Source organism: Oncorhynchus mykiss, chromosome 17 (genome assembly GCF_057628025.1).
Source record: "Oncorhynchus mykiss isolate SJ-2025 chromosome 17, ASM5762802v1, whole genome shotgun sequence".
In the NCBI taxonomy this organism is placed as follows: Eukaryota; Metazoa; Chordata; class Actinopteri; order Salmoniformes; family Salmonidae; genus Oncorhynchus; species Oncorhynchus mykiss.
This window is the reverse complement of record NC_143038.1, coordinates 12,941,790-12,969,691: the sequence shown is the minus strand read 5'-3', so window position 1 is coordinate 12,969,691 and position 27,902 is coordinate 12,941,790. Positions and strand designations below refer to the sequence as shown.

Sequence of the window (27,902 nt, the reverse complement as noted above, 5' to 3'; positions counted from 1 at the left end):
AATTTAATAGGACCTCTAATGGCTTCATGAATGAAGTGTCTCTGATGTCACTCTATTTACCTCTGCCTCGGAGTGACACGCCTTCCATTCCAGGCTCGAGGCATATAAACCTCAGGAATTCAGAGACACTCCAGCAGACTTCGAAGTTGGTCCAATAGTACTTTTCAGGATGACAGTGATTATTCTACTCCTGCTGGTACTTGGGTTTAGTTTTTCTGACGCGGAGGACAATGGTAAGTCGGGTAACAATTCTTGCTGCTTTCCAACTGTCTTATTACATTAAGGAGAAGAATGGTGAAGAATGGTGACAGTATTATTGTAGATCAGAAGATCCATTAGGAAATAGCAAGTTTTAAAACTAATATAATTTGAAACTTTTTTGTATCTATTGTAAATGTGATGACATGGTGATTTATAAAGCATTTTCTCAGAGGTGCAATAAAGAAATAGATATATTTGCTTATCAAATCGACATTTTATTTATTTAATAGACATGACTAAATGCATGCTTACGAACCTTTCCCAAGTGATGCAGTTTAAAAATAATAATAAAAAAATATTAACTAACACGAGGAATAAAATAAAATACACAATAGTGGAGCTATATACAGTGAGTACCAGTAACCTACCAGATCAATGTGCAGAGAGAGGTACGAGGTATTTGAGGTAGATACAGTCTGCACATGAAGTCAAGGCGAAGTGACTAGGCATCCGGATAGATAATTAATAAGAGTAAAATTAGGAAAAGAATAGCAGCAGCAAATTATGAGTGTAAAAGTGTCTGTGAGTGTGCGCGTGTGTCATGTGTGTATGTTAGGGTTTTGTGTGGGAGTCACAGTGTAGTGTGTGTGTGTGTGTGTGTGTATAACATCTAGCGAGTGTGCATAGGGTCAGTCAGTGCAGGTAGTTTGGGTACCCTTAATTTACCTTTTAACAGTATGGCTATTTAGCAGTTTTATGGCGTAGGGCAGAAGCTGTCTCGGGGCCTGTTGGTCTGAGAGCTGATGCTCCGGTACCGTTTTTCCCGGACGGTAGCATAATGAACAGTCTATGGCTTTGAGTGGCTGGAGTCTTTGGCAATTTTTCGCGCCTTCCTTTGACACAGCTTGATATGAGTTCCTGGATAGCAGAACGTTATGTATATTTATGTTTGGAATTAAAGTACATTTTATGATTGATATTTAAAAAAATTATCTTTCACGAATATAAGCCTATAATTAAATCTCTGACATATCTAATTAAATATTTGTATATGCTACTTTGCAACAATATAATAATCTGAAATGTGCATATCATAAAGCTGGAGTTCACAAAAAGATTGACATTCTCCTAATCTGACAACTATCGGTGTCAGGCAGTTACAGCTAGTTCGAATTACAAAGCATACTGCCACTAGACATTTACGTAATTTAGCACACGCTCTTATCCAGAGTGATTTACCGGAGCAGCTAGGGTTAAGTGCCTTACTCGAGGGCACATCAACAGATTTTTCACATAGTAGGCTCGAGGATTCGAATCGGTGATCTTTCAATTACTGGACCAACGCTCTTAACTGCTACCGCCTGTCAATCTGCCACCCCATAATGTCGATTTTGATCATTGAGTCTACAATGATTTGATCCTGTGAATGTTTTACTTTACTTTTGGGTGTTTGGCTTGTGTGCTGACAGTAAGACTATACAGACATACTTCTAAGATCTGGATGAAAATGGCTTTATAAATGACAATGTAATATCAATAGATTAGATTATATGGTGACACAAAAAAACAAAAAAAACACAATTGAATAGTATATGTGCAGTGCTCTTTGCATGCTTTAGTTCAGTGCCCACACTCTTTTAAATGTTTTTATTTTATGTTACCAGGTTAGTCTTATTGAGATGAAATATCTATTCTACAAGAGACCTGGCCAAATATCACCACACATTTACAGCATAATAAAACACAGAGCATTACAGTTTGAAAAACAGCAATTTAAAGATTGAGCAGGCAAGATACTTTGGGGAGGGGTGGTGCATCCTGGGGTCAGAACATTGACAGCCCCCACTTCATTGTTCACCATAGTTTTTACCCTTGCTTTAAACACATTCAAGGAGACAGGCTCTTGTAATTTCATGCCCTTTTGTAGTTTCTTCTAAGTGGAAGGGGCAGAGAACTGGAATGCTTTTTTTACCCAGCTCTGACAGTTAAAAAAATATTGATAGTCTCAAGCTATTGCTTATATTAAGAAGCAGTCAACTGTACTCAGAACCTTATATGATGGAGGTATGATATAGGGGCCATTGATATGATACAGTTATAATATACTGCTGGGTGTAACTGTCCTTGCCTGCTTTATCCAGAGCTGTTCTCCGTGATAAGCACCCCCCCTGAGAAGGGCCAGAGTGTTTTACCCAACCCTGGCCAGAACCAGAGCACAAGGCTAGGGGCCAAAGACCCCTCTCTCACCATCAACGAGCCCCTGGAAAAGAGCAGCAAAGCTGGAGACCCCAAGTACGCCCTCCACCCCCTTCCCTCTGGGGTCTGGCCAAAGCACAGTGACCCTCGCCCCGGCCCCCACAACAAGAGCAAGAAGGGCCCTAAAAATGACCGCCTGATCGAGCACAACAGCGAGAAGAACCGCGGCGAGGCCAGTCTAGCACTTCCCAAAACGCCACTTACCGCTGCTACCAACCGCACACAAAAAGTAAACATGGACCCTTACCGAGACCCCCACACTTACTTCAACAACCCCCCGCAGATTGACCCGGACAGTCACCCCAACTCCAGACCCAGGGGCCAGCCCCACATTCACCCAGCCACCTCCCCTCGCAGGGACCCCCCAACCAGAAAGCTGGACCCGGAGGAGAATCGCCCTGGAGGGAAGTCCAGTCTGTACCAGTCTGGCGGCGCCAACCGGAATAACAGCCGCTCATCTGTGCTCCTCAACCGTCGCTCCTCCAGCCTGCTCTACCACTTCGACATCCTGAAACGAGGTACGGAAAGTGACACTGCACCCCCACACTATGTATGGTACAAAGGGAGTCGTGACAGTGAGACTGCTGCGATTTCGGGATAGTTAGCTAATTACCTCTCCAGCCACAAGTTGCTGCCTACATCTGGATTGAATATGTCCCTTTGTGTGAAGTCTTGGGGGGTGAGAGGTCATGATAGCAATGCTAAATATGCCTAAGTGAGATCAGTTAGGATGCAGTAATTAAGGGGTGAGACCAGAGCGGGGAGGATGGGGAACGTGGAGCCCCCTCCTGCGGAATGCGACGCCTGGGTTCTGTAATGACAACTCTGGTCCTTCGAATGACACTGGAATGAAGTCTGGCTCCACAGAAGCAGGCAAGGCACGGTCGGTCACTCTCTCTCCTTCTTCTCATCTCTGTCTCTCTCTTCCTTTCTCTTTGTCTCCCTGACTCGCAGAGTCTGACTTCACTCACGAGGCCGTCTGCATGAGTGAGTGCAGGAAGGAGAAGGAGGAGAGAGACCACTACTGCTACAGTGAATTTGGTGAGTGTGTGTGTGAACGATGGTTAGACTATTGTATGAGAGTGAGATGGATGGCCTGGCCACCATCTTCCAGTGATCTCTCCATAAAGACCAAGTGAAGTGAAGTGAAGGGTAAAGGGGACAAAATAAGGGCATGACACAATGTCTGGTGTAGTCTATTTGCAACCTGCCAATCATGCTGTAGTTTAGACTGGATTGACAGACATTCCCTTTGGTCATGTAGAGTCTTCTCACCATGGTGCAGGGTGAAGTTGCCCCAAAACGCTGATCTTGGGTCAATTTCGCTGATCCTAGATCTGTACCTATGAGTGCTCTCTGCTACTATCCACTTTACAGTTAAAAACAATGACCTTTAATTTGACCATTTACCTTTGACATTTCAGCCGTCAATGGGATCGTTCATGACATAGACATGGTGCGTAAGGGGATTAGACTCATCACACTGATGGTGAGCAGCGATGGCTTCTACAAGATGAGCCGCCTCTACGTCACTCCAGACAGCTTCTTTCTCAAAGTGCGTCTCCTAGTTCTGGACACCTACAAATGTAGCAAGCCTTGTCCTGACATCAAACTAGGTAAGTGTCAACTTAAGGAACCAATAAACGCATCCCAATTAGCACCCTATCCCCTAAATCAAGGCTCTCCAATCCGGTTCCTGGAGCGCTTCCCTCCAACCCAGTGGTAATTGGGGCGGCAGGTAGGATAGTGGTTAGAGCGTAGAGGATGTAACCAAAAGGTTGCAGAATCTCCAAGGTAAAAATCTGTCCTTCTTCCCCTGAACAGGGGCAGAATGACAATAGGCTGTCATTGGTAGGCCGTCATTGTAAATAAGAATTTGTCCTTAACTGACTTGCCTAGTTAAATAAAGGTTACATAACTAACCTAATTCAGTTCATCAACCAGCTAATTATTAGAATCAGGTGCGCTAGATTAGTGCTGGAGTGAACCTACAGGATGGTAGCTCTCCAGGAGCAGGGTTGGAGTGAACCTACAGGATGGTAGCTCTCCAGGAGCAGGGTTGGAGTGAACCTACAGGATGGTAGCTCTCCAGGAGCAGGGTTGGAGTGAACCTACAGGATGGTAGCTCTCCAGGAGCAGGGTTGGTGTGAACCTACAGGATGGTAGCTCTCCTGGAACAGGGTTGGAGTGAACCTACAGGATGGTAGCTCTCCAGGAGCAGGGTTGGAGTGAACCTACAGGATGGTAGCTCTCCAGGAGCAGGGTTGGAGTGAACCTACAGGATGGTAGCTCTCCAGGAGCAGGGTTGGTGTGAACCTACAGGATGGTAGTTCTCCTGGAACAGGGTTGGAGTGTACCTACAGGATGGTAGCTCTCCTGCCCTATATGGTGCAGTAGTAGACCATATAGGGCAAGAGTATTCAAATCCTGTCCTGGAGGTCTGAAGTACTGCTGGTTTTCTGTTCTATGTGATCCTTAATTGCACACACCTGGTGTCCCAGGTCTAAATCAGTCCCTGATTAGAGGAGAACAATGAAAAAAAGCAGTGGAACTGGCTTTGCGGTCAAGTTTTGAATTTGAGGGATATAAGGTTCTACCATGGCTACGTTCCGATATCAACACTAGCATATTACTTCTAATCGATTCCCAATACATTTCTCCATGCTATATGGTATGCTAGTATAGTCAATGGTACTGAACTCATGTCTACCAGTTGAGCAGCGAGACCAAATACTGCTCATAAATTCACTGACACCTTCTCTTACCCCAATGCTATTCTATAGGTAGCCGGTACATTGTAATGGGCCAGATCTACCACCGGAGGCGCCACCTTCCCAATGACCTTCTGGCCCTGCTGGGGGGCAAACTGAAGCCAGGCGACGGCCTCCTGCGCAGCAACAACTACGTCAAGCGCTTCAACAAGAGGAGACACCAGAAAGCCCTGGAGGCTACCCGCTCCAAGTGTAGGTGAAACCAAAACAGACTATCGCCCCCCTGCAGTGGTGGAAAAGACATTGCAGCCGTCAACATGAAGTGACTGTGACCTATAACCCTACAGCATTTCAGCTGAGACGTAGATGGACGAGGCCAAGGTGTTGTTTTTTTTTTTACTGCATGGACCTCCTGCACTTGTTTGTGTCATAATGTTTTTGCTTGTCTGTCTGTACAGTCTTTGCCTTGTAGCTTTGCGTCCTCTTTGATAGAAGACACAAGTGGAGTCTATATCAAAGCTTCTCGTCTTCAAACCTCTGCTTGAAGTGTTGCCCCATCAGATTTCCTCACACTGTTGCTCTCTGTTATTGTGCATGAGCATTTAGTTGGATAGAGGGCACACTTAACAGGTAAAGGTAAAAGATGAGCTCTCTAGTATATCTCTTTGTTCATAAGTCTTCTATACTCATTTATTAAGATGTCGTAGTACTTCAAATGATCATTTTTTTCATGTCTGGTACATGAATGGGTCAGATCAGTGCCTCCCTCTTATTGGTTTCTTTTACGATTTCAATATTCTGCCAGCGAACCCAGAGTTCTGGTTCAATGGAATCATTTAGGTAGAGGACATTTTCATTGGCTAATTCGATGTAACACAACTTTTCATCAGAATGTTTTGGTTGTCCCGTGTCCACGTTTGAAGATGTTGTCCGAGCATGTGAAAGAAGCCCATAATTACCCTGAAGGAGGAAGACTGCCAACTCCAGCTCCACTATTCATGCGAACACACACATCTCTCCAATTGGCTTGTTCCAGGTTATCCCAATCATCCATGGGAAAGACGATCTGTTCAGATCTAGTTGCACACGGGTGCTTCTCCAACGGCAAGAGTCCAATTACATTTCACCTTTCGAACTTGGTAGGAAACTCTAAAGGACTTCCTATTGACTGAATGTACAATATCAGCAATCTCCTATTTATGCCTGTAAGAAAAGCGGTCGCATCTTCACACTGTTTTGTTCCTGTCATTTGATTGCAGGAAATGCACTTTTACTGTATGTGAAAGAGAAGAGGGGGGTGGGATGTAAGACTGGAAAAGCAGCATCAACAACAACAAACCCCAGAGGAGGGAAAAGTTGAGAAAAGAGACCAAACTTAACCTAGTTTTCTAATGTTAAAGAAGTGTACACGGTGAAACATCAGACGGCGAAGACAGACTTCATTAGAGAACCTGGTGGTATTAGTGGGTGTTTTTGTAAATCTGATTGCGGGAATCTGATCCCCCAGGGCACCTGGACACACGGACTCAGAAAAGTGCAGCTCTCCTTGCCGGCTCTCTTTGGAGATGGTGAGGTGAAAGCTAATGCCACCTCTGACCCTTATTTGCTCATGCACAAACACACGCACACACACACACACACACACACACACAGACACCCACAACCGATCTGGACAAAGTTCAAAGGAGACATTTGAGAGTGGCCAAGGGAAGGAGAGATGGAGGAGGAGAGAGGGAGGAGGAAGGAAGGAGAGGAAGAGGGAACGCAGAAGAGAAAGAAGGTTGTAGTGCCTTCAGAAAGTATTCACACCCCTTGACTTTTTCCTCACTTTGTTGTGTTACAAAGTGGGATTAAAATGGATTTAATTGTCATTTTTGTCAACGATCAACACAAAATACTCTGTAATGTGGAAGAAAAATTTGAATATTTATTACCAAGTTATGAAAAATAAAATCCTAATATATCTTGATTAGGTAAGTATTCACCGCCCCATAGACAATACATGTTAGAAACACATTTGGAAGAGGTTACAGCTGTGAGTCTGTAGGTGAGTCTCTAAGAGCTTTGCACACCTGGATTGTAAACTATTTGCCCATTATTCTTGGTAACATTCTTCAAGCTCTGTCAAGTTGGTTGTAGATCATTGTTAGAAAGCCATTTTCAAGTCTTGCCATAGATTTTCAAGCCGATTTAAGTCAAAACTGTAACTAGGCCCATCAGGAATATTCAATGTCGTCTTGGTAAGCAACTCCAGTGTATATCTGGCCTTGTGTTTTAGGTTATTGTCCTGCTGAATGGTGAATGTGTCTCCCAGTGTCTGTTGGAAAGTAGACTGTACCAGGTTTTCCTCTAGGATTTTGCCTGTGCTTAGCTGTACTCTGTTTATTTTTGTCCTAAAAAACTCCTGAGTCCTTGCTGATGACAAACATACCCATAACATGATGCAGCCACCACCATGCTTGAAAATATGATGTGTTGCTTTGGATTTGCCCCAAACATTCAGGACAAAAAGTTGTTGATCCATCCTCAGTTTTCTCATATCACAACAATTAAACTCTAACTGTTTTAAAGTCACCATTGGCCTCATGGTGAAATCCCTGAGCAGTTTTCTTCCTCTCTTGCAACTGAGTTAGGAAGGACACCTGTATCTTTGTAGTGACTGGGTGTATTGATGCATCATCCAAAACCTAATGAATAACTTCACCATGCTCAAAGGGATATTCAGCATCTGCTTTATTTTGTATTCTTTTTTACACATCTACCAATCGGTGGCCTTCTTTGAGAGACATTAGAAAACCTCCCTGGTTTTTGTGGTTGAATCTGTGCTTGAAATTCACTACTCAATTGAGGTACCTTACAATTAATTATATGTATGTGTGGGGTACAGAGGTTGGGTAGTCATTCACAAAGAATGTTAACCACTATTATTGAATACTGAATGAGTCCATGCAATTTATGTGATTTGTAAAACACATTTTTACTCCTGAACTTATTTATGCTTGCCATAACAAAGGGGTTGAATACTTACTTATTGACTCAAGACATTTCAGCTTTTAATTTTTTATGAATTAAAAAAAACTGTTCTACAAACAAAATTCCACTTTTATATTTTGGGGTATTGTGTGTAGATCAGTGACACAAAATCTTAATTTAATCCATTTTAAATTCAGGCTGTAACACAACAAAATGTGGGAAAAGTCCAAGGGATGGGAATATTTTCTGAAGGCACTGTATGTACATACATCAAGAAAGAGAGAGACCCTGGGAGAGAAAGAGAGATCCTGGGCTCTCCATTCCTGAGGGAAAACTTTGAATGGATGATAAGATAGACATCCAGGCCACAGACCTTTGGTCTGGCCTGTCATCTTTGACTATGATCATACTTAAAATGAGAGAAAAGCCAAAGGTTTGCACTGCGCATATCTCATCTCATACTACATGGAACTAATAAAGATGTATTTGTTTTTTACTCATTGGGTGTCGGTGTGGTCTGTGGGTCTTATTCATGTGTTATCGGTGGGGGCTAACACTCAGCCGAAGCCTTGCAAACACACATTCTTGAATGGCACCACAGAATTACATATATAATCACTTCTGGATTAATTCCTGACCAAGATGGTTGCCATGATGAACACATTCTGGAATTATGAGTGTCTATGACATCATCCTCTCTAGTGAATTATAGGATCTCTATGTATGGTGCACACAGATTTGAACTGGAGTGTATAGTTAAAAATACTGTTTCAATCCTGATGATAACCCCTGGCGATTAAGTGCCCAAAAACAGGGTCATAATTGGGGTGTAATAGGGGCTCCGTCTGGCCTCGGGAATGATTTTCGAACCAAGCCGTTCCCATGCTTTGAAGTCCATCTGGGAACAGAGCTGGAGAGAACAGATGCAGTCGGGCAGGAAACGGGAGCTCGCTCGCATCTCGGCTACCATCACAGTGGGACAACATTCCTTACGGAGAGGAATAGGGATAAGGGGTTGGGATGGGGGAAGAGGTGGGAATTTGTCCTAGTTCCTTCCTGTGTGACAGAGAGAGAGTTCCAGCCCCCAAGCCACAGTGAGAGGAATTGATGGGACTTGTGGTCATCTGTAGTCCATTTGGTGTCCATGCAAAGCTCTGGATTCAGTTAGGGGTTTGGAGTGAAGGGGGAGCGTGAAGAAGAGAGAGAGGGAGGGGTGTGTGTGTCTTCAGTGAGAGGGGAAGGTTAAAGGAAAACTCTCTTGGTATTTGTTTCATTAGTCCATTGTTGATAATAGTCCCAAAAGGTTTTGCATGTCAGCAATAACGTTTTCAAGATATGTAACTGAAAATACAGAAATCTGGCCCGTATGATGCATTTTGCATCATATGATGAAAAACGCAGAATCATATGACGCAAAATGCATGATACGGGACTATATCAACAACGAACTAATGAAACAAATACCCCCCAAAAAATGTTGAGGTGTTTTCCTTTAATGACAGCGGTGACTTGTGTTCAACGCTCCTTTATACAGGGGAAATACAATGTGTGTGTAGGGGTACCCAAAGTATAAGTGCTGCCCTCAGGCATCAACCCCTGCTCTGGTCTGGGTAGAAGTTGCATCTAGGCACAGATCTAGGGTCAGCTAATCCTCCACAAATGTCTTACCTTTTGTGGACTCCAGGAAGAGTAGTTGCTGCTTTCTCAGAGGCTAGTGGGGATCCTAATAAATACCAAAATACCTGAAACATTACAGGGGGAAATGCAGGGAAGCTGACTCTAGAACAGTGTCTGAGGCACCTTAATTCAACTCCACCGTGGAAAGGGATGAAAAAGGTACAAACTACTTAGTATTCATTATATTATATGTTCCTGACCACGTGACCCGACAGGATGAACAAGTCCGGACAAAACTCCTGGCCCTTAAACACAAATGAAATACAACATAAGTACACAAAACCAGAGAAGACAGCACATTGGACAATCGATGTCAAAAACATGACTTTATTATCTTGGATGAAATGTCCTATCAAGTACAAAAAAGGATCTCTTAAGAGTTGCCACAATCTGTTAAAAACAGTATTTTTCCCCAGTTATGTTTCCTTTTACATTTACTAAAAAATGTAATATTTTCAGCGATATGAATAAATAAAAACAGATATTGTGATGAAGTTATTAAGAGATGTGTAGAACTGGTTGGTTCTTTAAAAAAGAAAATCTTCAAGAAGAGTCAACATTCTCCACCCCGTTTTAAATCAATATGCACACAATATGCAGCACTTTTAATATAAAGGGCAATTTTACCTAAATGTAGAGTTCACTTTGACAAAAGATAGAGAATATCTATTGAATGTACAGGTAGGCTTAGTTGCTGGTTAAAAATGGACAAAAATAAAAGTACTAATGCTCTAAAAACCTCTAAAATCTCTTTGTATATTGACAGCCATATTATACAACATGAAATACAAAATGGTGGACGATGCATGTAAGAATAGAAACTGGAGTGCATGGTTTGAAATGCAAACAGGTCTGTGAATAGGACCTGACAAACAGACTTCGGTCACCTCATCTCTCAACTCAGTCCACCTCCGAAAAAGTTGTTGGCACTTCAAACCAGGGTTTCGGTTATTCCCATTTCAATTCAGGAAGTAAACTAAAACTCCATTGAAAATGGAAATTTCAGTTCACTTCCAAAACTGAAATGAAATTTACCCCAACCCCTCTTCAAACCTAAGGCTCCCCCTACTATTAAGTTGATCTTTAAGAGATATTAACTAAGAGCACCAGTGACAACTCTAAAAATGTTCTCCCCCCCCAACAAACAGTACTGCCTCGACACAATTATTACAGTTTAGAAAAGAGTTCCAAATATGATAAAAATGCAAGTTCCTAAAAAAAAATCTTCATACAAACCCCAATTTAAAATAAAGATTCTTCAACTTTGACTTTCTGATTTACTGTTCTAGACCACAACATATTTACTTGATGCAGTGGAAAACTCAAAAGCATTTGACTTCATCCTTTATAGGGGGCCTATGAGTTGAGAGATGCATGTGATCCAACCTTCTTGACAAAACATTGGGGGAGAGAGGGGGGAGGTTGCGGTGTGGATGGTCAGTACACTTAGGTTAAATATGCCCTTTAACGGTTTTCACATTCTCCAAGTCCATCCTCGGTTATTTTCCTGTGGAAGGACTTCGGAGTGCTTTTCTTGTTTTCATCGGATGAATGTCTTCAATTAAAAATGTTAGAGAAGCCTCTACATGGCGAGAAATAGAGCTTGTTTTCTGAATGTCGGCTGTTTCATATACACCAATATTCCCGTCTTAGGTGGTTACAAAGAAAAAGGAAAACAGAGATTCAACGTCAGAAAAAAAGAATGTTTTACAAACAGGATAGCATTTCCACAGTTGTAACATGACATAGAAATGGTAACTTGGGACTCTCCATGGCCTGTTTGGAGGTCAGGGCACATACATCTTCAAGGTGGCACCAAGTGAGTTCACGATGATCTAGGAATCAGCTCGTTCCAAACACAAGCAGCCAGACAGGTGTGTGCTATTTAGACCCATTTCGAATGAGGGATCACGAGATGAGGAAGCAGAAACAGCTGGAAAGTGTCAGTGGTTGTCATCCCAAATGGAACTCTATTCCCTTTATAGAGCACTACTTTTGAACCAGGGCCCATATGGCTCTGGTCAAAAGTAGTGCACTATCTAGGGAATATGGTGACATTTGGGACATACACAGTCTGAAATGGGAGTTGACCCCCAGGGAAGGAAGAATAGCCGATACAAAAGAGATGTGAGATTAGTTACGGAATAAACAACTTGAAAAGAGTCTACTGCTGCCTTGTTTCGTACTGCCCTTGAACGGCCCATTAGCTTATTGACTTCAGGGGGGTTTTCTCCCGCCATCCCTCCATTTCATCCACCAGATCGGAAGTGCTTTGATGGAAGGAAGGAAACAGGCTGTGAACTGAAAGTCTGAGCCTCCCTCCCCCCGTCTGTTGGGGATGTGGTATCTCCCATCATGAATACTAAGGATTTGGATAATGGAACCTTCCACTGCCAGTCTCTTCTCTTTCCACGGCCTTAGAAGTGGTTGAGGAGTGGCGAGGGCTCATACGGTTTGGTAACAAGGCCGTTCAGCCTGAAGCACGCGTCGGCTACGATCTTCGAGGAGTGTGTGCTGGTTTTAAACGGGGGTGTAACTCCCACTCCCAAGTCCGACAGGTGTGGTGGTATGTGTGTGGACACGTAAGAAGTAGCCTGGCTTCCCCATTGGAGTATGAGTGTTCAGGGGGAACCACATTGGCAGCCATTTTGACAGTAAGCTTTAGAAGGAGTGCCGACTGTGTATTCTAAGAGGCTGTAGACTGCAGTTTGTTGTTATGAGACCTACAGAACGCAGAGAGAAGGGGAAACAGTTGATGTGATCGATTGACGTTTTTTTTTTTATTAAAAGCTTGACAAATCACAAAATATGCACGAGGGAATACAAAAACAGTTATTGGATGCCAGTGGGGTCAGACGTTTGAGCAGAGAGAGCAGCCATGTTGGTGTAATGTTCTATATGGCTTGTATATACAGTGAAAACATACCATGTAAAACATGGGACAGTCGAGTTCACCAGAAATGAACTGCAAAGCTACACAAAAAACTATGACCTATATCTTACCATTATATTTATTTTTGAACATACAATACTCCTTCACAAAAGGATATAATATGCACATAAAACAATAACATTATACATTAATAATTCAGATAAAAGACTAACTGATAAATGTTGTTAATCTTTTAAAAATGGCCAGCTAAGAGGAGATACAATCTTTGCACTTCATCGACACAATAAATGTACTCCATTCAATTAAATGATAGGTCATCTGCACATGTGGAACTGAGTTGAATACAACATTACATGTGTGAGAAATGACTTTCAACATTTTAGCAAAAATCTAATCACAACCATGTTGTGAACTAACCTTTTCGATACTTGATATTGTGCCTCACACATCACCAGATTGAGATAAACAGAAATGAACTCAACTTCCATCGAATATCTGTCGTCTTTGAAATGAATGTAAAAAAACAGATGTTTCCCTTGATTGCTGTTTGTGACCAACATGGCTGCCATTATCAAAATGGAGAAATGTTTTTAAAGTGTCTTTCCTTCTAAAAAATACAAAAAAACACACCTACGGTGTGGTTTATACTGTAAATATACTTTCTTACAAATAGTTTGATGCTGTTTTTAAAGACATAAAAACAGCAAGGTCCAGGATAGCCTAATGTTTTTTTTTATTTTTTAGAGTGACCCCGGCACCCAGCTCAGATTCCAACTACAAGGCCAGACTTATGACATCACAATCTGTAAGAGAGGGAGAGAGAATGGATGACATAAACACATGCAGGTGGAAGCACATGACCATAAGCACACAAACACACAATGCAGGCGGAGGGGATGAGGTATAGATGCAAAACTACGTGCAAAAGACAGGAGATGGGATGCTAAGGACAATGAGCATGGATTGGACAGCTCTAAAGTGAAAACGGTTTGGATGAGCTCAGAGTTCAAAAGGTCAGAGTTGACTGACGAGGTCTTACCTGCTGGCTTTGAAACCTTTGAGCTTCTGGACGAAGAAGTTCTCGAGGACCTCGGCGCTCTGGTAGAACGGCGAGTCGCTGGGGTTGTAGTAACGGCAGTTGTCGAAGACTTTGGTCATGTCCGCCACGAACTCTGTCAGCTTGATGTAGTAGCGCTTCTGCAACCGCTCCTCCATCGTAGAAAGATCTAGAAGGGAGGAAGACAACAGAACATGAATCACCTCGGACGACTCTTCTCCAGCATCTCGCATAGTTGCTTCAAAAGTAATTGCAGTTTTTGTGGTGTGAATGTTTGATAGATATTCAAGTATGAGTCTGAAAGCGCAATACATCACTTGTACATCAACTTGACTGTCAGAAATCCCAGCTCAACGCCAGATTCAAGCCTCAAACTCTGGCTCGGCCCTTTCAAAGTGAATTACACGGGATGTGACCGAGCGGCCGACCAGTCGATTCTAGCAACATGCTGTCATCGTTATGGCATTTGCCTTTGAAAGAAGTTGAAAGTTGACCCTCAATTATTACGATAGGTAGCGAGGTAAGCTAGCAACAAGCCTGGTCCTTCATAATTCCCCAAAGGGAAGCAGTGGTTTTCTCCCGTGTCGCGCCCCGGGGCTCCATTTTAAACAAACATATCCGATTCTTAACCTTCCCTCACCCCCCACCCAGTCAGCAGACCGACCCCGTGCCCATATCAAAGAGGGCCTTCTTCTCCGTCATCAGACTTCATCTAGAAACCCCAAACTTACGCCGTCCGGACCGTCGTGGCCAGACTTGGCTTTTCTTTCTGCAGGGTGAAAAGGTTTATTTTTTGCGTGCGGTAGACTAGAGTTTCCAGGCCCAAGTCGAATGTACTGTAGTGTAGAAGGGGGCTACTGTAGTGTCCAAGTGTAGAAGTCTCTGGGGTTTTTCCGCCAGCTCATTAATGGTTTGTTTGTGTGGAAGTTCAAAAAGGCCCTGTTGACACAAGTCCGCCTTTTACATGGGCAGTTTGATCTGAGTTGGAGGCCTTTCCTCTCGAGCAGGGCGATGGGGTGTGCGTGTGTGTTTGGGGGTGTGTTTGTGTGTAACAACTTAGGAGTCCCTTGTGATGACTATTCCACTTATGACAACAGCACCTCTTTTTACAATGTTGAATCAATGCAAACCGGTAGAACTCTCCCCCCACTCACCCATTGGTTCCTTAATGACGCCGTAGTAGTCTGGGGCGTCGTTCGGGTCCACCGGCTCCAGGAACGGCCACGCCATTTTGTGAGCCTGAGAGAGGCAGGGAGAGAGAGGCAGGGAGAGAGAGGCAGGGAGAGAGAGGCAGGGAGAGAGAGGCAGGGAGAGAGAGGCAGGGAGAGAGAGAGGGAGAAAGAGAGAGGAGACACTTGAGAGACGTGCAGAAAAAAACCAGAAAAAAAACCAGAAGGAAAACAAACAGAGGTTGAAAATGGCATTGGAAGCAGCTGGTTCAACACAGATGTGCTCCGTCTACGTCCGTGCCATGCGGACACAGAGGAGGAGGGGAAGAAGAGAGAGGAGAGAAGGAAGAGGGTGGAAAAACCCCTGTAGCCAGGGCAGTTGTCCAAGTGCCGCCCAGGGGACCAGCGTACAGATCAGATAAGAGATGAGAACAGAGGAAGGCTTTGTTTTGTACCGTCCCGACGCTACGCTAGGTAGAGAGGGAAGGGAGGAGGGAAGGAAGGGGTGACATACCTGTAAGGAGCGCAGGATTCTCCTTAACCCCTCGTTATCCTTGTCGGTGAGCGGCGTGAGCACTGTCATGGCGTCCTCTGTGGACTGGCACTGCGGACACACGTACTGGTCGATGTGGTTGGCCTCGCTCTGCAGGATGCCCACGCAACGGCCGTGGTACCAGTTCTGGCAGCGGTCGCAGCCGATGTAGAACCTGAGCGGGGGCGGGGAGGAGGGTGGCAGGGGTGGGTCACGTTCATTGTGCTTGATGAACAGGACCCTGGTTTCTGTTCCAAGTCTGATTGAAGAAATAGACTCTGGCGTGTCTGAATACCCTAGTCGCATTCTAAATAGGCGGCATTTTGGGTATGTGAAATTAATACATTTTTATAGTAGGGAACATTTCAGAAAATGTGTATGCTTTAAAAGCCAGGGTGATGTAGACATACTCATTTCAGGTTTACATCTAGTAGAATTCGCTGCACACTATTGAAGGAGAGGATAGTCTTTGGAGTCCCATGTGTATAGTGGAATAGGGAATGAGCTCTACCAAAATTAACAAATGTCGGGAATCGACGCAATTGTGCATTAGATGCAGTCTCAGTATGGATGAGCCTGGAATGCTGATATTTGTTGCTTGGAAGGTTGTTTTTAGTAAACAGTGCGTTGCAAATAGCACGTAGTACGATTAGCACACAGTAAGTCATTTTAGTCAGTAGTGGGCAAGACAGATTTCGGACACGGCCAACGTCTCGACATAAGGAATTCAAGCTGTTACATAGAACAACCTTAGACATCAAAGGAAATATGAAACAATACAATCTATAACTGAAACTAAACAAAAGCTCAACCGATATCACCATCTAATAGACACTATTTGTACGTTTTCGCCCATGAGGAACCATACAGACAAAAACACACACACACGGTCCTATGCACTTACTGTGCTTCGTCGTAGGGCGTTCGGCAGATGCAGTAGAGCTCCTCGGTCTTTCCCTCCTGGGCCCGCTTGCACTCGCTGCAGATGTAGTCGTCCATCTTCTTGGCATCCTTCTCGGTGACGCCCACACACTCGCCGTGGTACCAGTTGGTGCACAGGTCACAGCCAATGTAGAACCTGGGAGAACACAGGACATGAAAGAATGCCAAATCACTATGGGGTCATATGAGGTCATCGTAACCACCATGGTTTCAGGTGCGTTTGTTAGGAATGTATTGAATGCCATTCGTGTCTTGCCATTGTGTTTCAACTTCCAGGTTGATGATATTTCAGGAAGAAAAATTATGGAGAGTCCCCTGTTAAAGTCCCAACACACCGCAATAGTTTCAGGTGAAATTGATCTTCACTTCTGATAATGTTTGCGCTTCCCAGTAAATAGTTAATGGTATACATTTTGACCGTCTCTTCAGAGAGGCATCTGCGGTAGCTTACTATACATTTAACGTGTTTGAACAATATTGAGGCTCCTCAGAAGGGCTTTAGACAAGGGTCATGTTTGAGGTACATAAACTTTGGGTATGTCCCAAATGGCGCATATTCCCTAGTGCACTACTTTTGACTACAACCCAATGGACACCCTAATTCCAGTATAGTGCACTGCTTTTCAGCAGGGCCCGGGTTAGGGAATAGGGTGCCATTTAAAACACAGCCGGTCTCTTACTTGGACTCGTCGTAGGGCGTTCTGCAGACACAGTAGAGCTTGGTCTCCTTCTTGCTGTCTGAGGTAGTGGTGGTGATCATCTTCTTCTTCTTGGCGTTAGCCGTCGACGCCGCGTCCCTCTCCTCCTCCCGCTTCCGCTTGTGGACGAAGGCCGCCGGGTTGAGTTGGGAGGTGTGTGTGAGGGCATGATGCGTGTGCGCGGCGGCGGCCGCCTGGTGGGCGGCGGCCTGGGCCCTTTCCTTGTCCCGCCGCAGCTTGGCGAGGTCCCTCCTCAGCTCATCCTGTGGAAGGAGATAAGGGTAGAAAGTAAGATCAAAAAGTGTATGTGTGAGAGTTGGACATCTGTGCGCAGCTCTGCTACCATGTGTCCATCGTGAGTACAGTATCTTCATGGGAGAATGCCGTGTGTGTGTGTGTCTGACCTGCGTCTCCAGCTGCAGCTCCTTGTCCAGCAGGGCTCTCTTCTTGAGGATCTCGGCCTTGAGTGTCTCCTTGTGCCGGCAGAGCAGCGACGACAGCTTGGTGGCGTTGGCCTTGGTCCTCTTCTGCTCGCCTGCTTCCTCCTTCTTCCTCTTCTTGACCGCCTGCTTCTCGTCCTTGTCGATCTTGTCCAGGATGAACTTCATCACCTGGTTGCACACAATCATCCTGGGTGGAAGGGGAGAGAGACAACATGTTATAAGCCTTATAAGACATTATAAAGGCTCCTATAGCATTATGCTGCCAGCCACACAACATCCTGGGCGGAGGGGGATAGACGTAACATATTATAATACTTGTTATGAGATATTGTAAAGACTCATACATGCTTATAGCCATTTATAAAGATGAATACCAACAGGAACCCAATCATCCCGAGGGAAGGGGTGGATGGGATTTTAAAACATTTTGTATTTCGGTGACAGGGACAATGTACAGTCTTCTTTTCAGTGTTCCCATCGATGTAACAGGATAGTTAGCTATGAAGCTAATTTTCATCCATAGTCCAGTGAAGGAATTTTAAGGACATTTTGAAGTGAATATATTTTGGGGGGGTTATTCAAATTATCAAATATAAATTGACTTGAAGGAAATGTAATGCATAATGTTTCCATACATCATAAACCCTTCCATCACCCGCTACCTCACACTACGAAACAAAACACTGTAAGCCAATCGGTAGCCATGCCACAAGGTCACATGTGACAGATGTCAAGAGTGTTTTTGTTCCCCGTGTTTATTTAGAGGTGGGGCCAGAGAGCGATGGAAAGATAGTGGCTTCCTATTGCTAGTCTGCTCTCTCTCTTTCACACACACACACACACACAAACACACACACACACACACACACACACACTCTGGAGGTCACGGTCAACCATGGTTCCCAGACACTGGGGAGCTCTGGTCAAAAGTGGTACACTACATAGGGAACAGGGTGCCATTTGGGACACACAGCCACAGTGCCCAGACTTGCCCTGCTCCAGGACTGTAGGTCTGGTTTAAACCCAGTGAGGAGGACACAACACATGGTCTGTCTGTGGTAACCTTTCCCATGACCCAGACACGTTAAATATAACCCCTGGCTTTCTCCACAGGGAGGGAGAAGATGACACCTCCACACACACGGCGGGTCAACACAAGGTCTGATCGTCATGGCAACAGCGCTAGCTAGCTCCTTGTCCCTCACCTCTGGTTCTCCTCTCTCTCGGCGGGGGACATGGGCTTCTTCTGCTTGAGGTGTTCGATCACTGCGTTCTGCTTCATCACCACCTGTCACAGAGGAGACAGAGGGGTCAGAGGTCAACGCACACGATTCTGTCCCAAATGGCACCCGATTCCCTCTGTAGTGCACTACTTTGGACCAGGTTCCATAGGGTTCTGGTCAAATGTAGTGTACTATATAGGGAATAGGGTACCATTTAGGGAGCATTCCATCTCAGGCCTCACACAGAGAAAGAACAGAGAAATGTCAAAGACGTGAAATATACAGGAAGCAGGTGTTTCTTACACCACAGGTAAAATACATGCGTTGTAGAACGCAGACACTTATACATTGGTTACTTCCCAAATGGCATCCTATCCCACTACTTTTGACACGGCCTCATAGGGCTCTGGTCAAAAGTAGTGCACTATATAGGGAATATGGTGCCATTTCAGAGGTACCATAGTGTGTATGCACTAGACTAGGGGCACATGCAAGCCACAAACGTACACACACACATGCAGATCATACATATCTCCCCCCCCCCCACACACACACACACAGAGGTAGCATTTAAAATAGACAAAGACGGTGGCGGGGGACAGCTTGGAAAATAAACCAGTCGTGGGAGCAGGCTTTATGAGAGGACTGTTTATGTGCCGATGTCAGAGAGAGACGGGGCTATTATAGTGTTACACCACCTGTGTCTGGCTGGCTGCCTGAACACACACACACACCTCCCCATCATCCAAACACACAGACATACGCACACACGCGTAAGTACACATTTCTGATATTGACCACCTGTTTCTGGATGATGTGGCTCTGACTGGCTGCTGCCAGCGCCTGCTCCCGCTTGGCCTCGGCCGCCAGCCTCTTCTTCTGCTGCTGCTGCTCCCTCAGCTGCTGGATCCTCTGGAGCTGCTCCTGCACGCTGGCCGTCTGGATGGTCACAACGTTCTGGATCGGACCTCCAGGCTGGGCTCCACCGACCCCGGGTTGCTGGATCTGGATGGGAAGCTGGAGCTTGATCTGCTGGGGGAGAGAGCCTCCGGAGGTCCCCTGTTGGGCCTGGAGCTGAGCCAGGACCTGGACCTGTTGCTGGAGGCCCGGGACGGTGATGAGCTGGTGGGGGGAGCCCTGGAGCTGGAGGGTCTGCTGGGGCCGGCCCATGGGGGTGCCGGGGGGGTGTTTGAGGGACTTGACCTGGAGGGGGGTTGGGGATTGGATGGGCATGTGGGCCTGGGTCTGGGAGGGGAGTTGGCTCTGGGGGGTGGCGGATGGGGGGGTGCTGGTGGCCAGGGCGGCCCCGGCCTGGATGGGAGCTGCAGCCTGCTGGGCGGGCTGGGCAGGGGCCTTGGTGGTCTGACCCGGGGCGGTGGGGGCTGAAGGGAGCAGAGAAAGAGGATGGGCAGACCTTTAGAAGACACACAGGCTATGAATAGTTTATACAGGTAAATATTTGAAAGGTAAAACAATGATCTGCGAGTGTGTGTGTGACTGCTGGTGGGCAACATAACATTTGGGTTCTGGGTCTTGTTCAGTGGGCACTAAACCGGATAAAACACCTTTGACGTACGGCCGTAACCTCTCACGGTTTGTTCGAAAACATTTCCCCCTTTTGTGTCTACTGAACACAGCCCTGCAGTGGATGATGGCGACCGTGTGTGTCCGTATCTGTGTTAATAATACACACGATTGTCAGCTCCTTTGACTACCTGTGGAGGTTGGGGTAGCGGCAGGGGCCATGGGGGTGAAGAGGAAGCGTTGGACATGGCCGTTGGGCATGGCCGCCTGCATGAGCTGCTGACCGGGCCCGGGGATGACCGTGACCCCCTGGGGGATGACCTGCAGCTGGCCCGTGGCCTGGCCCTGGCCCTGGATCATCACAGTCAGGCCCTGGGCCCCGCCGCCTGGCCGCTCTACTGCCTGGCTCTGCTGCTTCTGATGGGGGAGAGACAGAGAGATGAGGGAGGGGTGATGTTTTTGGAGGTAGTTTAGAGGTACAACGGTAGCCTGGTCCCAGATCGGTTTGTCATGCAATATATTACAACGACCATAGGAGTTGGCTCAACAAACTGATCTACGATTAGGCAAGGGTGCACTACTCTTTAAAAAAAAAGAAAAATGACCATGTTGAAACTAGCACATATAGATATACTAACAGGGACATGAAAGGGAGTTATTCCGATCGTTCCTGTTGAATAGGACTAAAATCAAAACAAACTTGTTTTGAAAGGTGCAGAATTACGATACACTAGGTGGGCAGAGCAGAAGCCTGTAGTCCCACTGTTGCCTAACATTAGTAGAAGGGTTATTATGAGGTAGCTGATGTTACCTGGGTGAGCTGGGTGAGTTGTGCCAGGGTGAGTTTGACCTGGCCCTGCTGTGCCCGCTGCTGGGGTGTCTGGGCCGTGTTGGGCTGGCCCGGGGTTTTGGGGGCACTGCCCACCCTCTGCCCGGCCACGGTGGTGACGGGGCTGGCACCTGAGATGGCCGTGGACACGGCCTGCCCACGGATGATCTGGGTCACCACCTGCTGGCCAGCCTGACCTGGAGGAGGAAAACACACACACACACAGAGAGAGAGAGAGAGAATCAGAACTTGCATGAACACACATGTTAGTGAAAGAGACTATTCTAACTGGCCTATCAAGCTAAAATTGAGTGGGTAAATAGAAACAGCCTAACTTGCTGCACCATGAGGGGTGTCTGGAGGAGGGTCTTACCCATGGTGCCTGTCTGATGGATGGGCGTGCGGATCACGGTCATCCCCGGACGGATCTGGCCTCCAGCGGTGAGCACCTAGAAACACAGCCAAGATCAGAAACACTGGGACTTCCCCTTATACCACAGGGACGACACTGACTCCAGTGAAGGGTTGCTGTTAATAGTTCATGGGGAATTCTTTCAATAATGTGTCAATCACGTGTTCCTGCTAATGACCTGTTTTAGAGGGCTGTGGGGAGAAGAAGTGACAAGGGGGAAGGGTGGATGTCGGTAAGGAAGGGGGAATTTGAAGATCAAGGCGGGGTTACCATAAAGCCCTTTGTGACAACTGATGGTGTAAATAGGGTTTTATAAATAGATGTGATTGATTGACTGACAGATGGGGAAAGATGTTCCATGGGGTGTTACCTGCTGTGGTGAGCCAGGCATGCCTGGCCTGATGTTGATGGTTGTGGTGCGAGGCTGGAACGAGGCGAAGGTCTGGGCGCCGCCAGCTTGGCTTGAGGGAATGATGCCCAGCACCTGCTTCTGAATCATACCTGGGGAGAGGAGAGGACATATTATTACTGTGAACAGACAGGATTGGTATTTATCTAATACTCTGCATTGTTGAAAAAGGACCTGTAAGTAAGCATTTCACTGTCAGATTACTCCTGTTGTTTATGATGCATGTGACAAATAAAATGTGATTTGATTTATATCACCATAACATTAGCATTAAGGAGAAAATCTATATTCAGAATATTGAATATTCAGAATACTATACTGGTGTGTTATTCTGACTTTTGATTATCAAATGCTTCACGTTTAAAGACCGAAATGAATCCACTCAAAATTCACCAACATCTGGCAAAAACGATATCCCTAATCTAGTTATTCACTTTTGTCTTTTGGCAATGAAGAATACTGAAATGTCCCCTCAAGGCTACCAGTTTCACTTCCTCAGGTATAGAAACAAACTATCCATTCTGCACGGTTCATGATGTATCAATATGTCACTCTATAAATTACTTGTGGATTCTGTTCCTTTCAAGTCGCAACCCTCTCTGATCTTGACCACAGTAAATATTAACCCAGCAAGTAAACAACATCAAAACTATCTTCAAACGGGGTATGTTGGTTTGAATCCATCACGTATGACCCGCTCATAAATTATGTATGTATTTTCCTTGAATTCATACATTTTTATTTTCCTCCGACAAAGCGAGTGTTTCATATTTGTTACTTTGGTCGCGCTTCAATATTTTGGACACAGGACGGCAACCCAAATGAAAACGCGTTTCCTCAAAAGATGTTAAATTGTCGTCTTTTTCTCTCTCTTCACCATCTCTCTCTGTGTATTTTTTTGTGCCTTTTATCTGACCACAAAACCGATCAGGTAAAGCTCGACATCAATGGTTTCCCTCTTCAAAAAGCGGAGGTTAAACCAGCTACAGCAGAAGACTGGGGAGTTTCAGTTCTGGCACCGACATCAAACGCCTACTTCATAAATGTAGCTGTTTGGAGAGTCGGTGAGCTAGCGAGTAAGCGAAACTGAAAGAAGTAGGGGGGTGGAAATCCTTCCCTCCTCCACCTCTCTATAGCGGGTTCCCTGTCTGATGAAGCAGACCTCAAGGTAAACTTGTTTTCCTGCTCTGCTTCCTTAGCACGCTCCAAAACAAACAGGCATTGAAACAGTCACGCTGGAAAAATATACTACTGCCCCTTAATACCAGCTCTCTCTCTCCCTCCCTGGTCGACAGGATGAAACACGGGTGTCACTAGACAGGAGCGCTGTTTGTTTGCGGAGTAATTTAGCCTACCCGCTTGAAACATGGATGTGTTGTGTGTGTGAATGAGAGAGCATGTGTGTGTGTGTGTGTGTATATATATATATTTATTCAAGGAGTGTAGCCATGAGCCTGACCAGCCTTTTATATAGATAACTGGAAACAGGAAAGATTTTGTGAAATTTGGGAGGCACAAACGGGTTCAGGACAAGGTCATGTTTTTGCATTGTATATGTCCTAGTAATAATGGTGAAAAAGCTAAGCCTTATTGAAGTAAGACAACGTTTCGGCACAGATAAGTCTACAAGCTTATCTTCGGTATCTGACCTTTTTAGACACTAGAAAACTACCTCACTTACAATCACTCACACACTAACAACCAAGTATTAGTCCAGGTCAGTCATCGCAAAGCATCTAATACTTACAGATATCCAATTGGAATATCAATGAATTGCCATTTGGCTGAATAAACAAACGAAGGTTTGTGTCTTTAAACAGTGTTGTACACTCGTCATCAACCCACTATTAAAGGTGAAATCAAACGGGACAGTGGTTCTAAAAATATGAACCATCACCTCATCCGATGGGTCAATATTGACTTCTAAATTAGCTAGCGTGCTACTTCCAAAGACGGTCTGGCTATGTTCTTAGACTACACAGTCTACCGTTCTGTCCCACCTAAAATAACAACGTTCTATTCCATTACCATGCCGACAGGGCACAACTAGACGTGATGTGCATGTGCCACTCCAGACTGAGCCACTGACTCACGGGTTGGCGGGTGGCGGAGCACGACAATGGGGTTGGCATCGAGTGGGCACCGCACCACTAGCCTGGTCAAGAGGACAGACCTTACCACAGTGTTGTGCCACATCAGTTGTGTGAGACAGTGCTTCTGTCAATAGCGGTAAGTTAAGTTAGTGGTTGGAGAAGACGGCGGTTGGTAGAGAAACATTTTGCTTTCAGTCATCCATCCTTGTCATCATGGAAAAAAGGGAGGAATGAAGGATGCATTTGAACAGCATTAAAACAGGACCTCTCTCTTGTTTAGTTTAACCTTATTTTACCAGGTTGTCCCATTGAAGTCAAAATATATATTTTTCAAGCGAAACCTCTCGCTCGCTGTGTCTCAGGTGTGGGCACAGGGGAGTTACTGTACCTCCTTGAGTGGTTGGCACGTTGACAGTGACAATCTTGCTGTTGGCGGGCAGCGGCAGCTTGGCGGTGAGCACCTTGCCCCCCATGGACGTGCCCGTGATCTGGAAAGTCTGTCCGGCTGACGTGGCTACCGTGCCCGGCGAGGCTACAGGGAAATATGCAAATGAGGCTCCGCTCGAGAGTCAAACAACAACCGCTGCTAAACAAGCACAGTTGCTAGCGGTGACTCAAACATTACATTTAGTTTGTTAGGGGTTGATTCATACACCCACTACTACTTTCAATTTGCAAGGATTCCCTACTAAGTAAAAAATAACATCACTTGAGTATAAATTAAATCAGGACACATTTTATTGAGATTCAATGAGGTCATTCTCTTTACCAATCTACTGGCTTGTGAACATAGAAAAGGACATATGACCTTTGACATACCTCCACTGGGCTGCCCCTGCTTGACCCAGGAAGCAAACGACTGCTGGAAGTTCTTGTTCTGTTGGAAGGTGACGGGGGTGCCCATCTTGGTGGCCAGTACCACTTTGGTTCCGGGGGTGGCCTGGCCCGATAGGGTCACTACCTTGGGGGTGGAAGCGGGGGTGGCTGGGCTCCCCGGGGTGGTGACGATGGTAGAGCCAACACCAGTTTTCTGGTCCAGACGCTTCTAGAACAAGAGAAACCGTGAAATAATTCGGAAACACAACAAAATATCCCTATTTTTCACACAGCTGGTGGTCCTACTCACCTTGGCCTGTTCCACCGCCTGGGCTTTCTCTTTCTCAACCCTTTGAAGACAAAAAAATATGCATCATACACAAACCAGAGAAAGAGTTAGAACATAACTATTATTCCCCCAAATGAATGCAATTAGCTATACAAAAAGTATAGTACAGCAAATGTAGGGAATTGTTTAAAAAATAATTTGTCTAAGAGAGTCGAAGTGGGTTCATAACAGAATTTGACAGTTCAATCCAATAGCATGGAGTATGCAGTTACTATGCCCCCTAGAACTCGTGCCCTTTGCCCTCTGACCTCTCGGAGAAGGCCCTGATCTCCCAGAGGTCCAATTCCTCCTCGGCAACCCAGGACTCAATCACCACCGGCCCAGTTTCCTTTTTGGGCTCTGGCTTCTTGGGCCGCAGGTTGCTGGAGCGCAGGCCTTTCCTCTGTGGCGTGTGGGTCTCTGTATGTGTGTGTGTGGAATGGATCCAAGAGATAGGGGGGGGGGGGGGTAAGGGTCGAGCAAGAAAACAAAAGTAGAGGGGGAAGGAGTGAGAAGAATAAGAGAGAAAGAGTGAGTCAACAATGGCATAAAATGAACCACCTTGACAAAAAAATAACACTATCCTCCCCTTTACATTCCATGTGGTTTTATTCTAGCCGGCTGCTGCTCCCTCACCTTTCGGGGTCTCGGGAGCCCCGAGGGGGCAGATGATCTTGCGGATGCAGTATTCCGAGCGGATGCCGTAGGGCCCCACGTCGCGGCGCTTGATAATCTCTGTGGTAGTGATCTCCGTCTCGGAGGTCTCTGTGGCAATGAGTGGGGATAGGGCTGGGTTGGTGTAGGATGAAGGAGGAGGAAGATGCAGAGAACAACTCCCAAGACATGACACAGTAACGACTTAATATGCTGCCATTCAATACAGTACACAGGAATGACATTCCATGGGAAAAGCCTCTGACATTTCAGTAAAAAAAGTGTAGCAGAGGAAATAGGCTTCATAGTGGATATTTTAGTATATACACTCCCCTACGTATTTATTTCAACAGTAAAACTAAAACTTATTCTACATTTTGTCGTGTTACAGCCTGAATTCAAAAAACGGAAAATATATACTCACACCCTTGAGTCAATACCTTGTAGAAGCACCTCTGGCAGCGATTACAGCTGTGAGTGTTTCTAGGTAAGTCTCTAAGAGCTTCCACACAAGCTCTGTCAAATTGGTTGTTGATCATTGCTAAACAACATGTTTCAGGTCTTGCCATAGATTTCTAAGCAGATTTAAGTCAAAACTGTAACTCGGCCACTCAGGAACATTCACCGTCTTCTTGATAAGCCACCTCCAGTGTAGATTTGGCCTTGTGTTTTGGGTTATTGCCTTGCTGAAAGGTGAATTCATCCCTCAGTGTCTGGTGGAAAGCAGAAAATCAGGTTTTCCGCTTGGCTTTTGCCTGAGCTTAGCCTCAATCCGTTATTTTTTTTATCCTGAAAAACTCCCCAGTCCTTAATGATTACAAGCATACCCATAACATGATGCAGCCACCACTATGTAATGCATTTGCCCCAAACTTAACATTAACAAAGTTCCTTACTTTGCCTCATTTTTTTGCAGTTTTACTTGTGTGCCTAGTTACCAAACAGGATGCATGCTTTGGAATATGTTTTATTCTGTACAGGTTAGTATTGTGGAGTAACTACAATGTTGTTGATCCATCCTCAGTTATATCCTATCACGACCATTAAATTCTTCAACTGTTTTAAAATCACTATTGGCTTTATGGCGAAATCCCTGAGCAGATTCCTTCCTCTCCTGCAACTGAGTTAGGAAGGACGCCTGTATCTTTGTAGTGACTGGGTGTCTTGATATACCATCCAAAATGTAATTAATAACTTCACCATGTTCAAAGGGATATTCAATGTCTGCTTTTTTCCCCTGCCAGTGTCTCACTTTCACATTGGAGGTGAAAGGTGGCCGAACTAGAGCAGTGTTTGTCAGACCATGAGACATCCAGAAAATCATTCTTCTTACGTAAACGTCTGTAGCGTCCGAAAGGTTTGGGAAATCGGTACCGTAGATGTGATTTGTTTGGTAGCAACCGAACCGTTCCAGCTACAAACGAATGGGCAACACATTTTTACTCCTGAACGTATTTAGGCTTATAATAACAAAGAGGGTGAATACTTAGACTCAAAGGTCATTTTTTTTTTAATGTTATTTTTTTTACATTTTACCCCCTTTTCTCCCCAATTTCGCAGCATCCAACCGTTAGTAGTTACTATCTTGTCTCATCGCTTCAACTCCCGTACAGGATCGGGAGAGACGAAGGTCGAAAGTCATGCGTCCTCCGAAACACAACCCGCACTGCTTCTTAACACAGCGCCATCCAACCCGGAAGCCAGCCGCACCAATGTGTCGGAGGAAACACCGTGCACCTGGCGACCTGGTTAGTGCGCACTGCGCCCGGCCCGCCACAGGAGTCGCTAGTGCGTGATGAGACAAGGATATCCCTACCGGCCAAACTCTCCCCAACCCGGACGACGCTAGGCCAATTGTGCGTCGCCCCACGGACCTCCCGGTCGTGGCCGGCTACGACAGAGCCTGGGCGCGAACCCAGAGTCTCTGGTGGCACAGCTAGTGCTGCGATGCAGTGCCCTAGACCACTGCGCCAGACTCAAGACATTTCAACTATTTTTTTTGGTTGAATTTGTAAAAATGTTGAAAAACACAATTTCACTTTGACATTATGGGGTATTGTGT

General features: G+C 45.4%; 2 protein-coding genes across 13 annotated transcripts in view; one reads left to right on the top strand and one right to left on the bottom strand.

Annotated features, from left to right (window-relative positions):
• The first annotated feature begins 83 nt into the window (after nucleotides 1-83).
• Nucleotides 84-8,641, top strand: LOC110493712 (UPF0450 protein C17orf58 homolog). Its single transcript, XM_021568128.3, has 5 exons — nucleotides 84-233; nucleotides 2,343-2,975; nucleotides 3,412-3,498; nucleotides 3,882-4,073; nucleotides 5,241-8,641. The coding sequence occupies exons 1-5, from the start codon at nucleotides 170-172 to the stop codon at nucleotides 5,426-5,428; spliced, it is 1,164 nt and encodes a 387-aa protein (XP_021423803.1). The 5' UTR covers nucleotides 84-169; the 3' UTR covers nucleotides 5,429-8,641.
• A 1,476-nt stretch (nucleotides 8,642-10,117) lies between these two features.
• LOC110493161 (nucleosome-remodeling factor subunit BPTF) overlaps nucleotides 10,118-27,902 on the bottom strand; it is a 53,331-nt gene continuing 35,546 nt past the window's right edge. For 2 of the 12 annotated variants that reach the window (XM_036949709.2, XM_036949713.2), the window contains 18 exons: nucleotides 25,823-25,975; nucleotides 25,456-25,606; nucleotides 25,169-25,208; nucleotides 24,862-25,087; nucleotides 24,431-24,574; nucleotides 21,911-22,041; nucleotides 21,502-21,577; nucleotides 21,111-21,325; nucleotides 20,491-20,716; nucleotides 19,577-20,157; nucleotides 18,758-18,840; nucleotides 17,514-17,739; nucleotides 17,092-17,372; nucleotides 16,374-16,547; nucleotides 15,452-15,644; nucleotides 14,923-15,007; nucleotides 13,751-13,937; nucleotides 10,118-12,541 (listed from right to left, as the gene is read on the bottom strand). In XM_036949709.2, the coding sequence (XP_036805604.2) occupies nucleotides 12,505-12,541; nucleotides 13,751-13,937; nucleotides 14,923-15,007; nucleotides 15,452-15,644; nucleotides 16,374-16,547; nucleotides 17,092-17,372; nucleotides 17,514-17,739; nucleotides 18,758-18,840; nucleotides 19,577-20,157; nucleotides 20,491-20,716; nucleotides 21,111-21,325; nucleotides 21,502-21,577; nucleotides 21,911-22,041; nucleotides 24,431-24,574; nucleotides 24,862-25,087; nucleotides 25,169-25,208; nucleotides 25,456-25,606; nucleotides 25,823-25,975 (3,209 nt within the window). In that variant the 3' untranslated portion in view covers nucleotides 10,118-12,504. Of the gene's footprint in view, nucleotides 13,515-13,750; nucleotides 13,938-14,922; nucleotides 15,008-15,451; nucleotides 15,645-16,373; nucleotides 16,548-17,091; nucleotides 17,373-17,513; nucleotides 17,740-18,757; nucleotides 18,841-19,576; nucleotides 20,158-20,490; nucleotides 20,717-21,110; nucleotides 21,326-21,501; nucleotides 21,578-21,910; nucleotides 22,042-24,430; nucleotides 24,575-24,861; nucleotides 25,088-25,168; nucleotides 25,209-25,455; nucleotides 25,607-25,822; nucleotides 25,976-27,902 lie in introns of all 12 variants that reach the window. The other 10 variants (XM_090204828.1, XM_090204833.1, XM_090204829.1 and 7 more) reach the window with 7 other exon arrangements.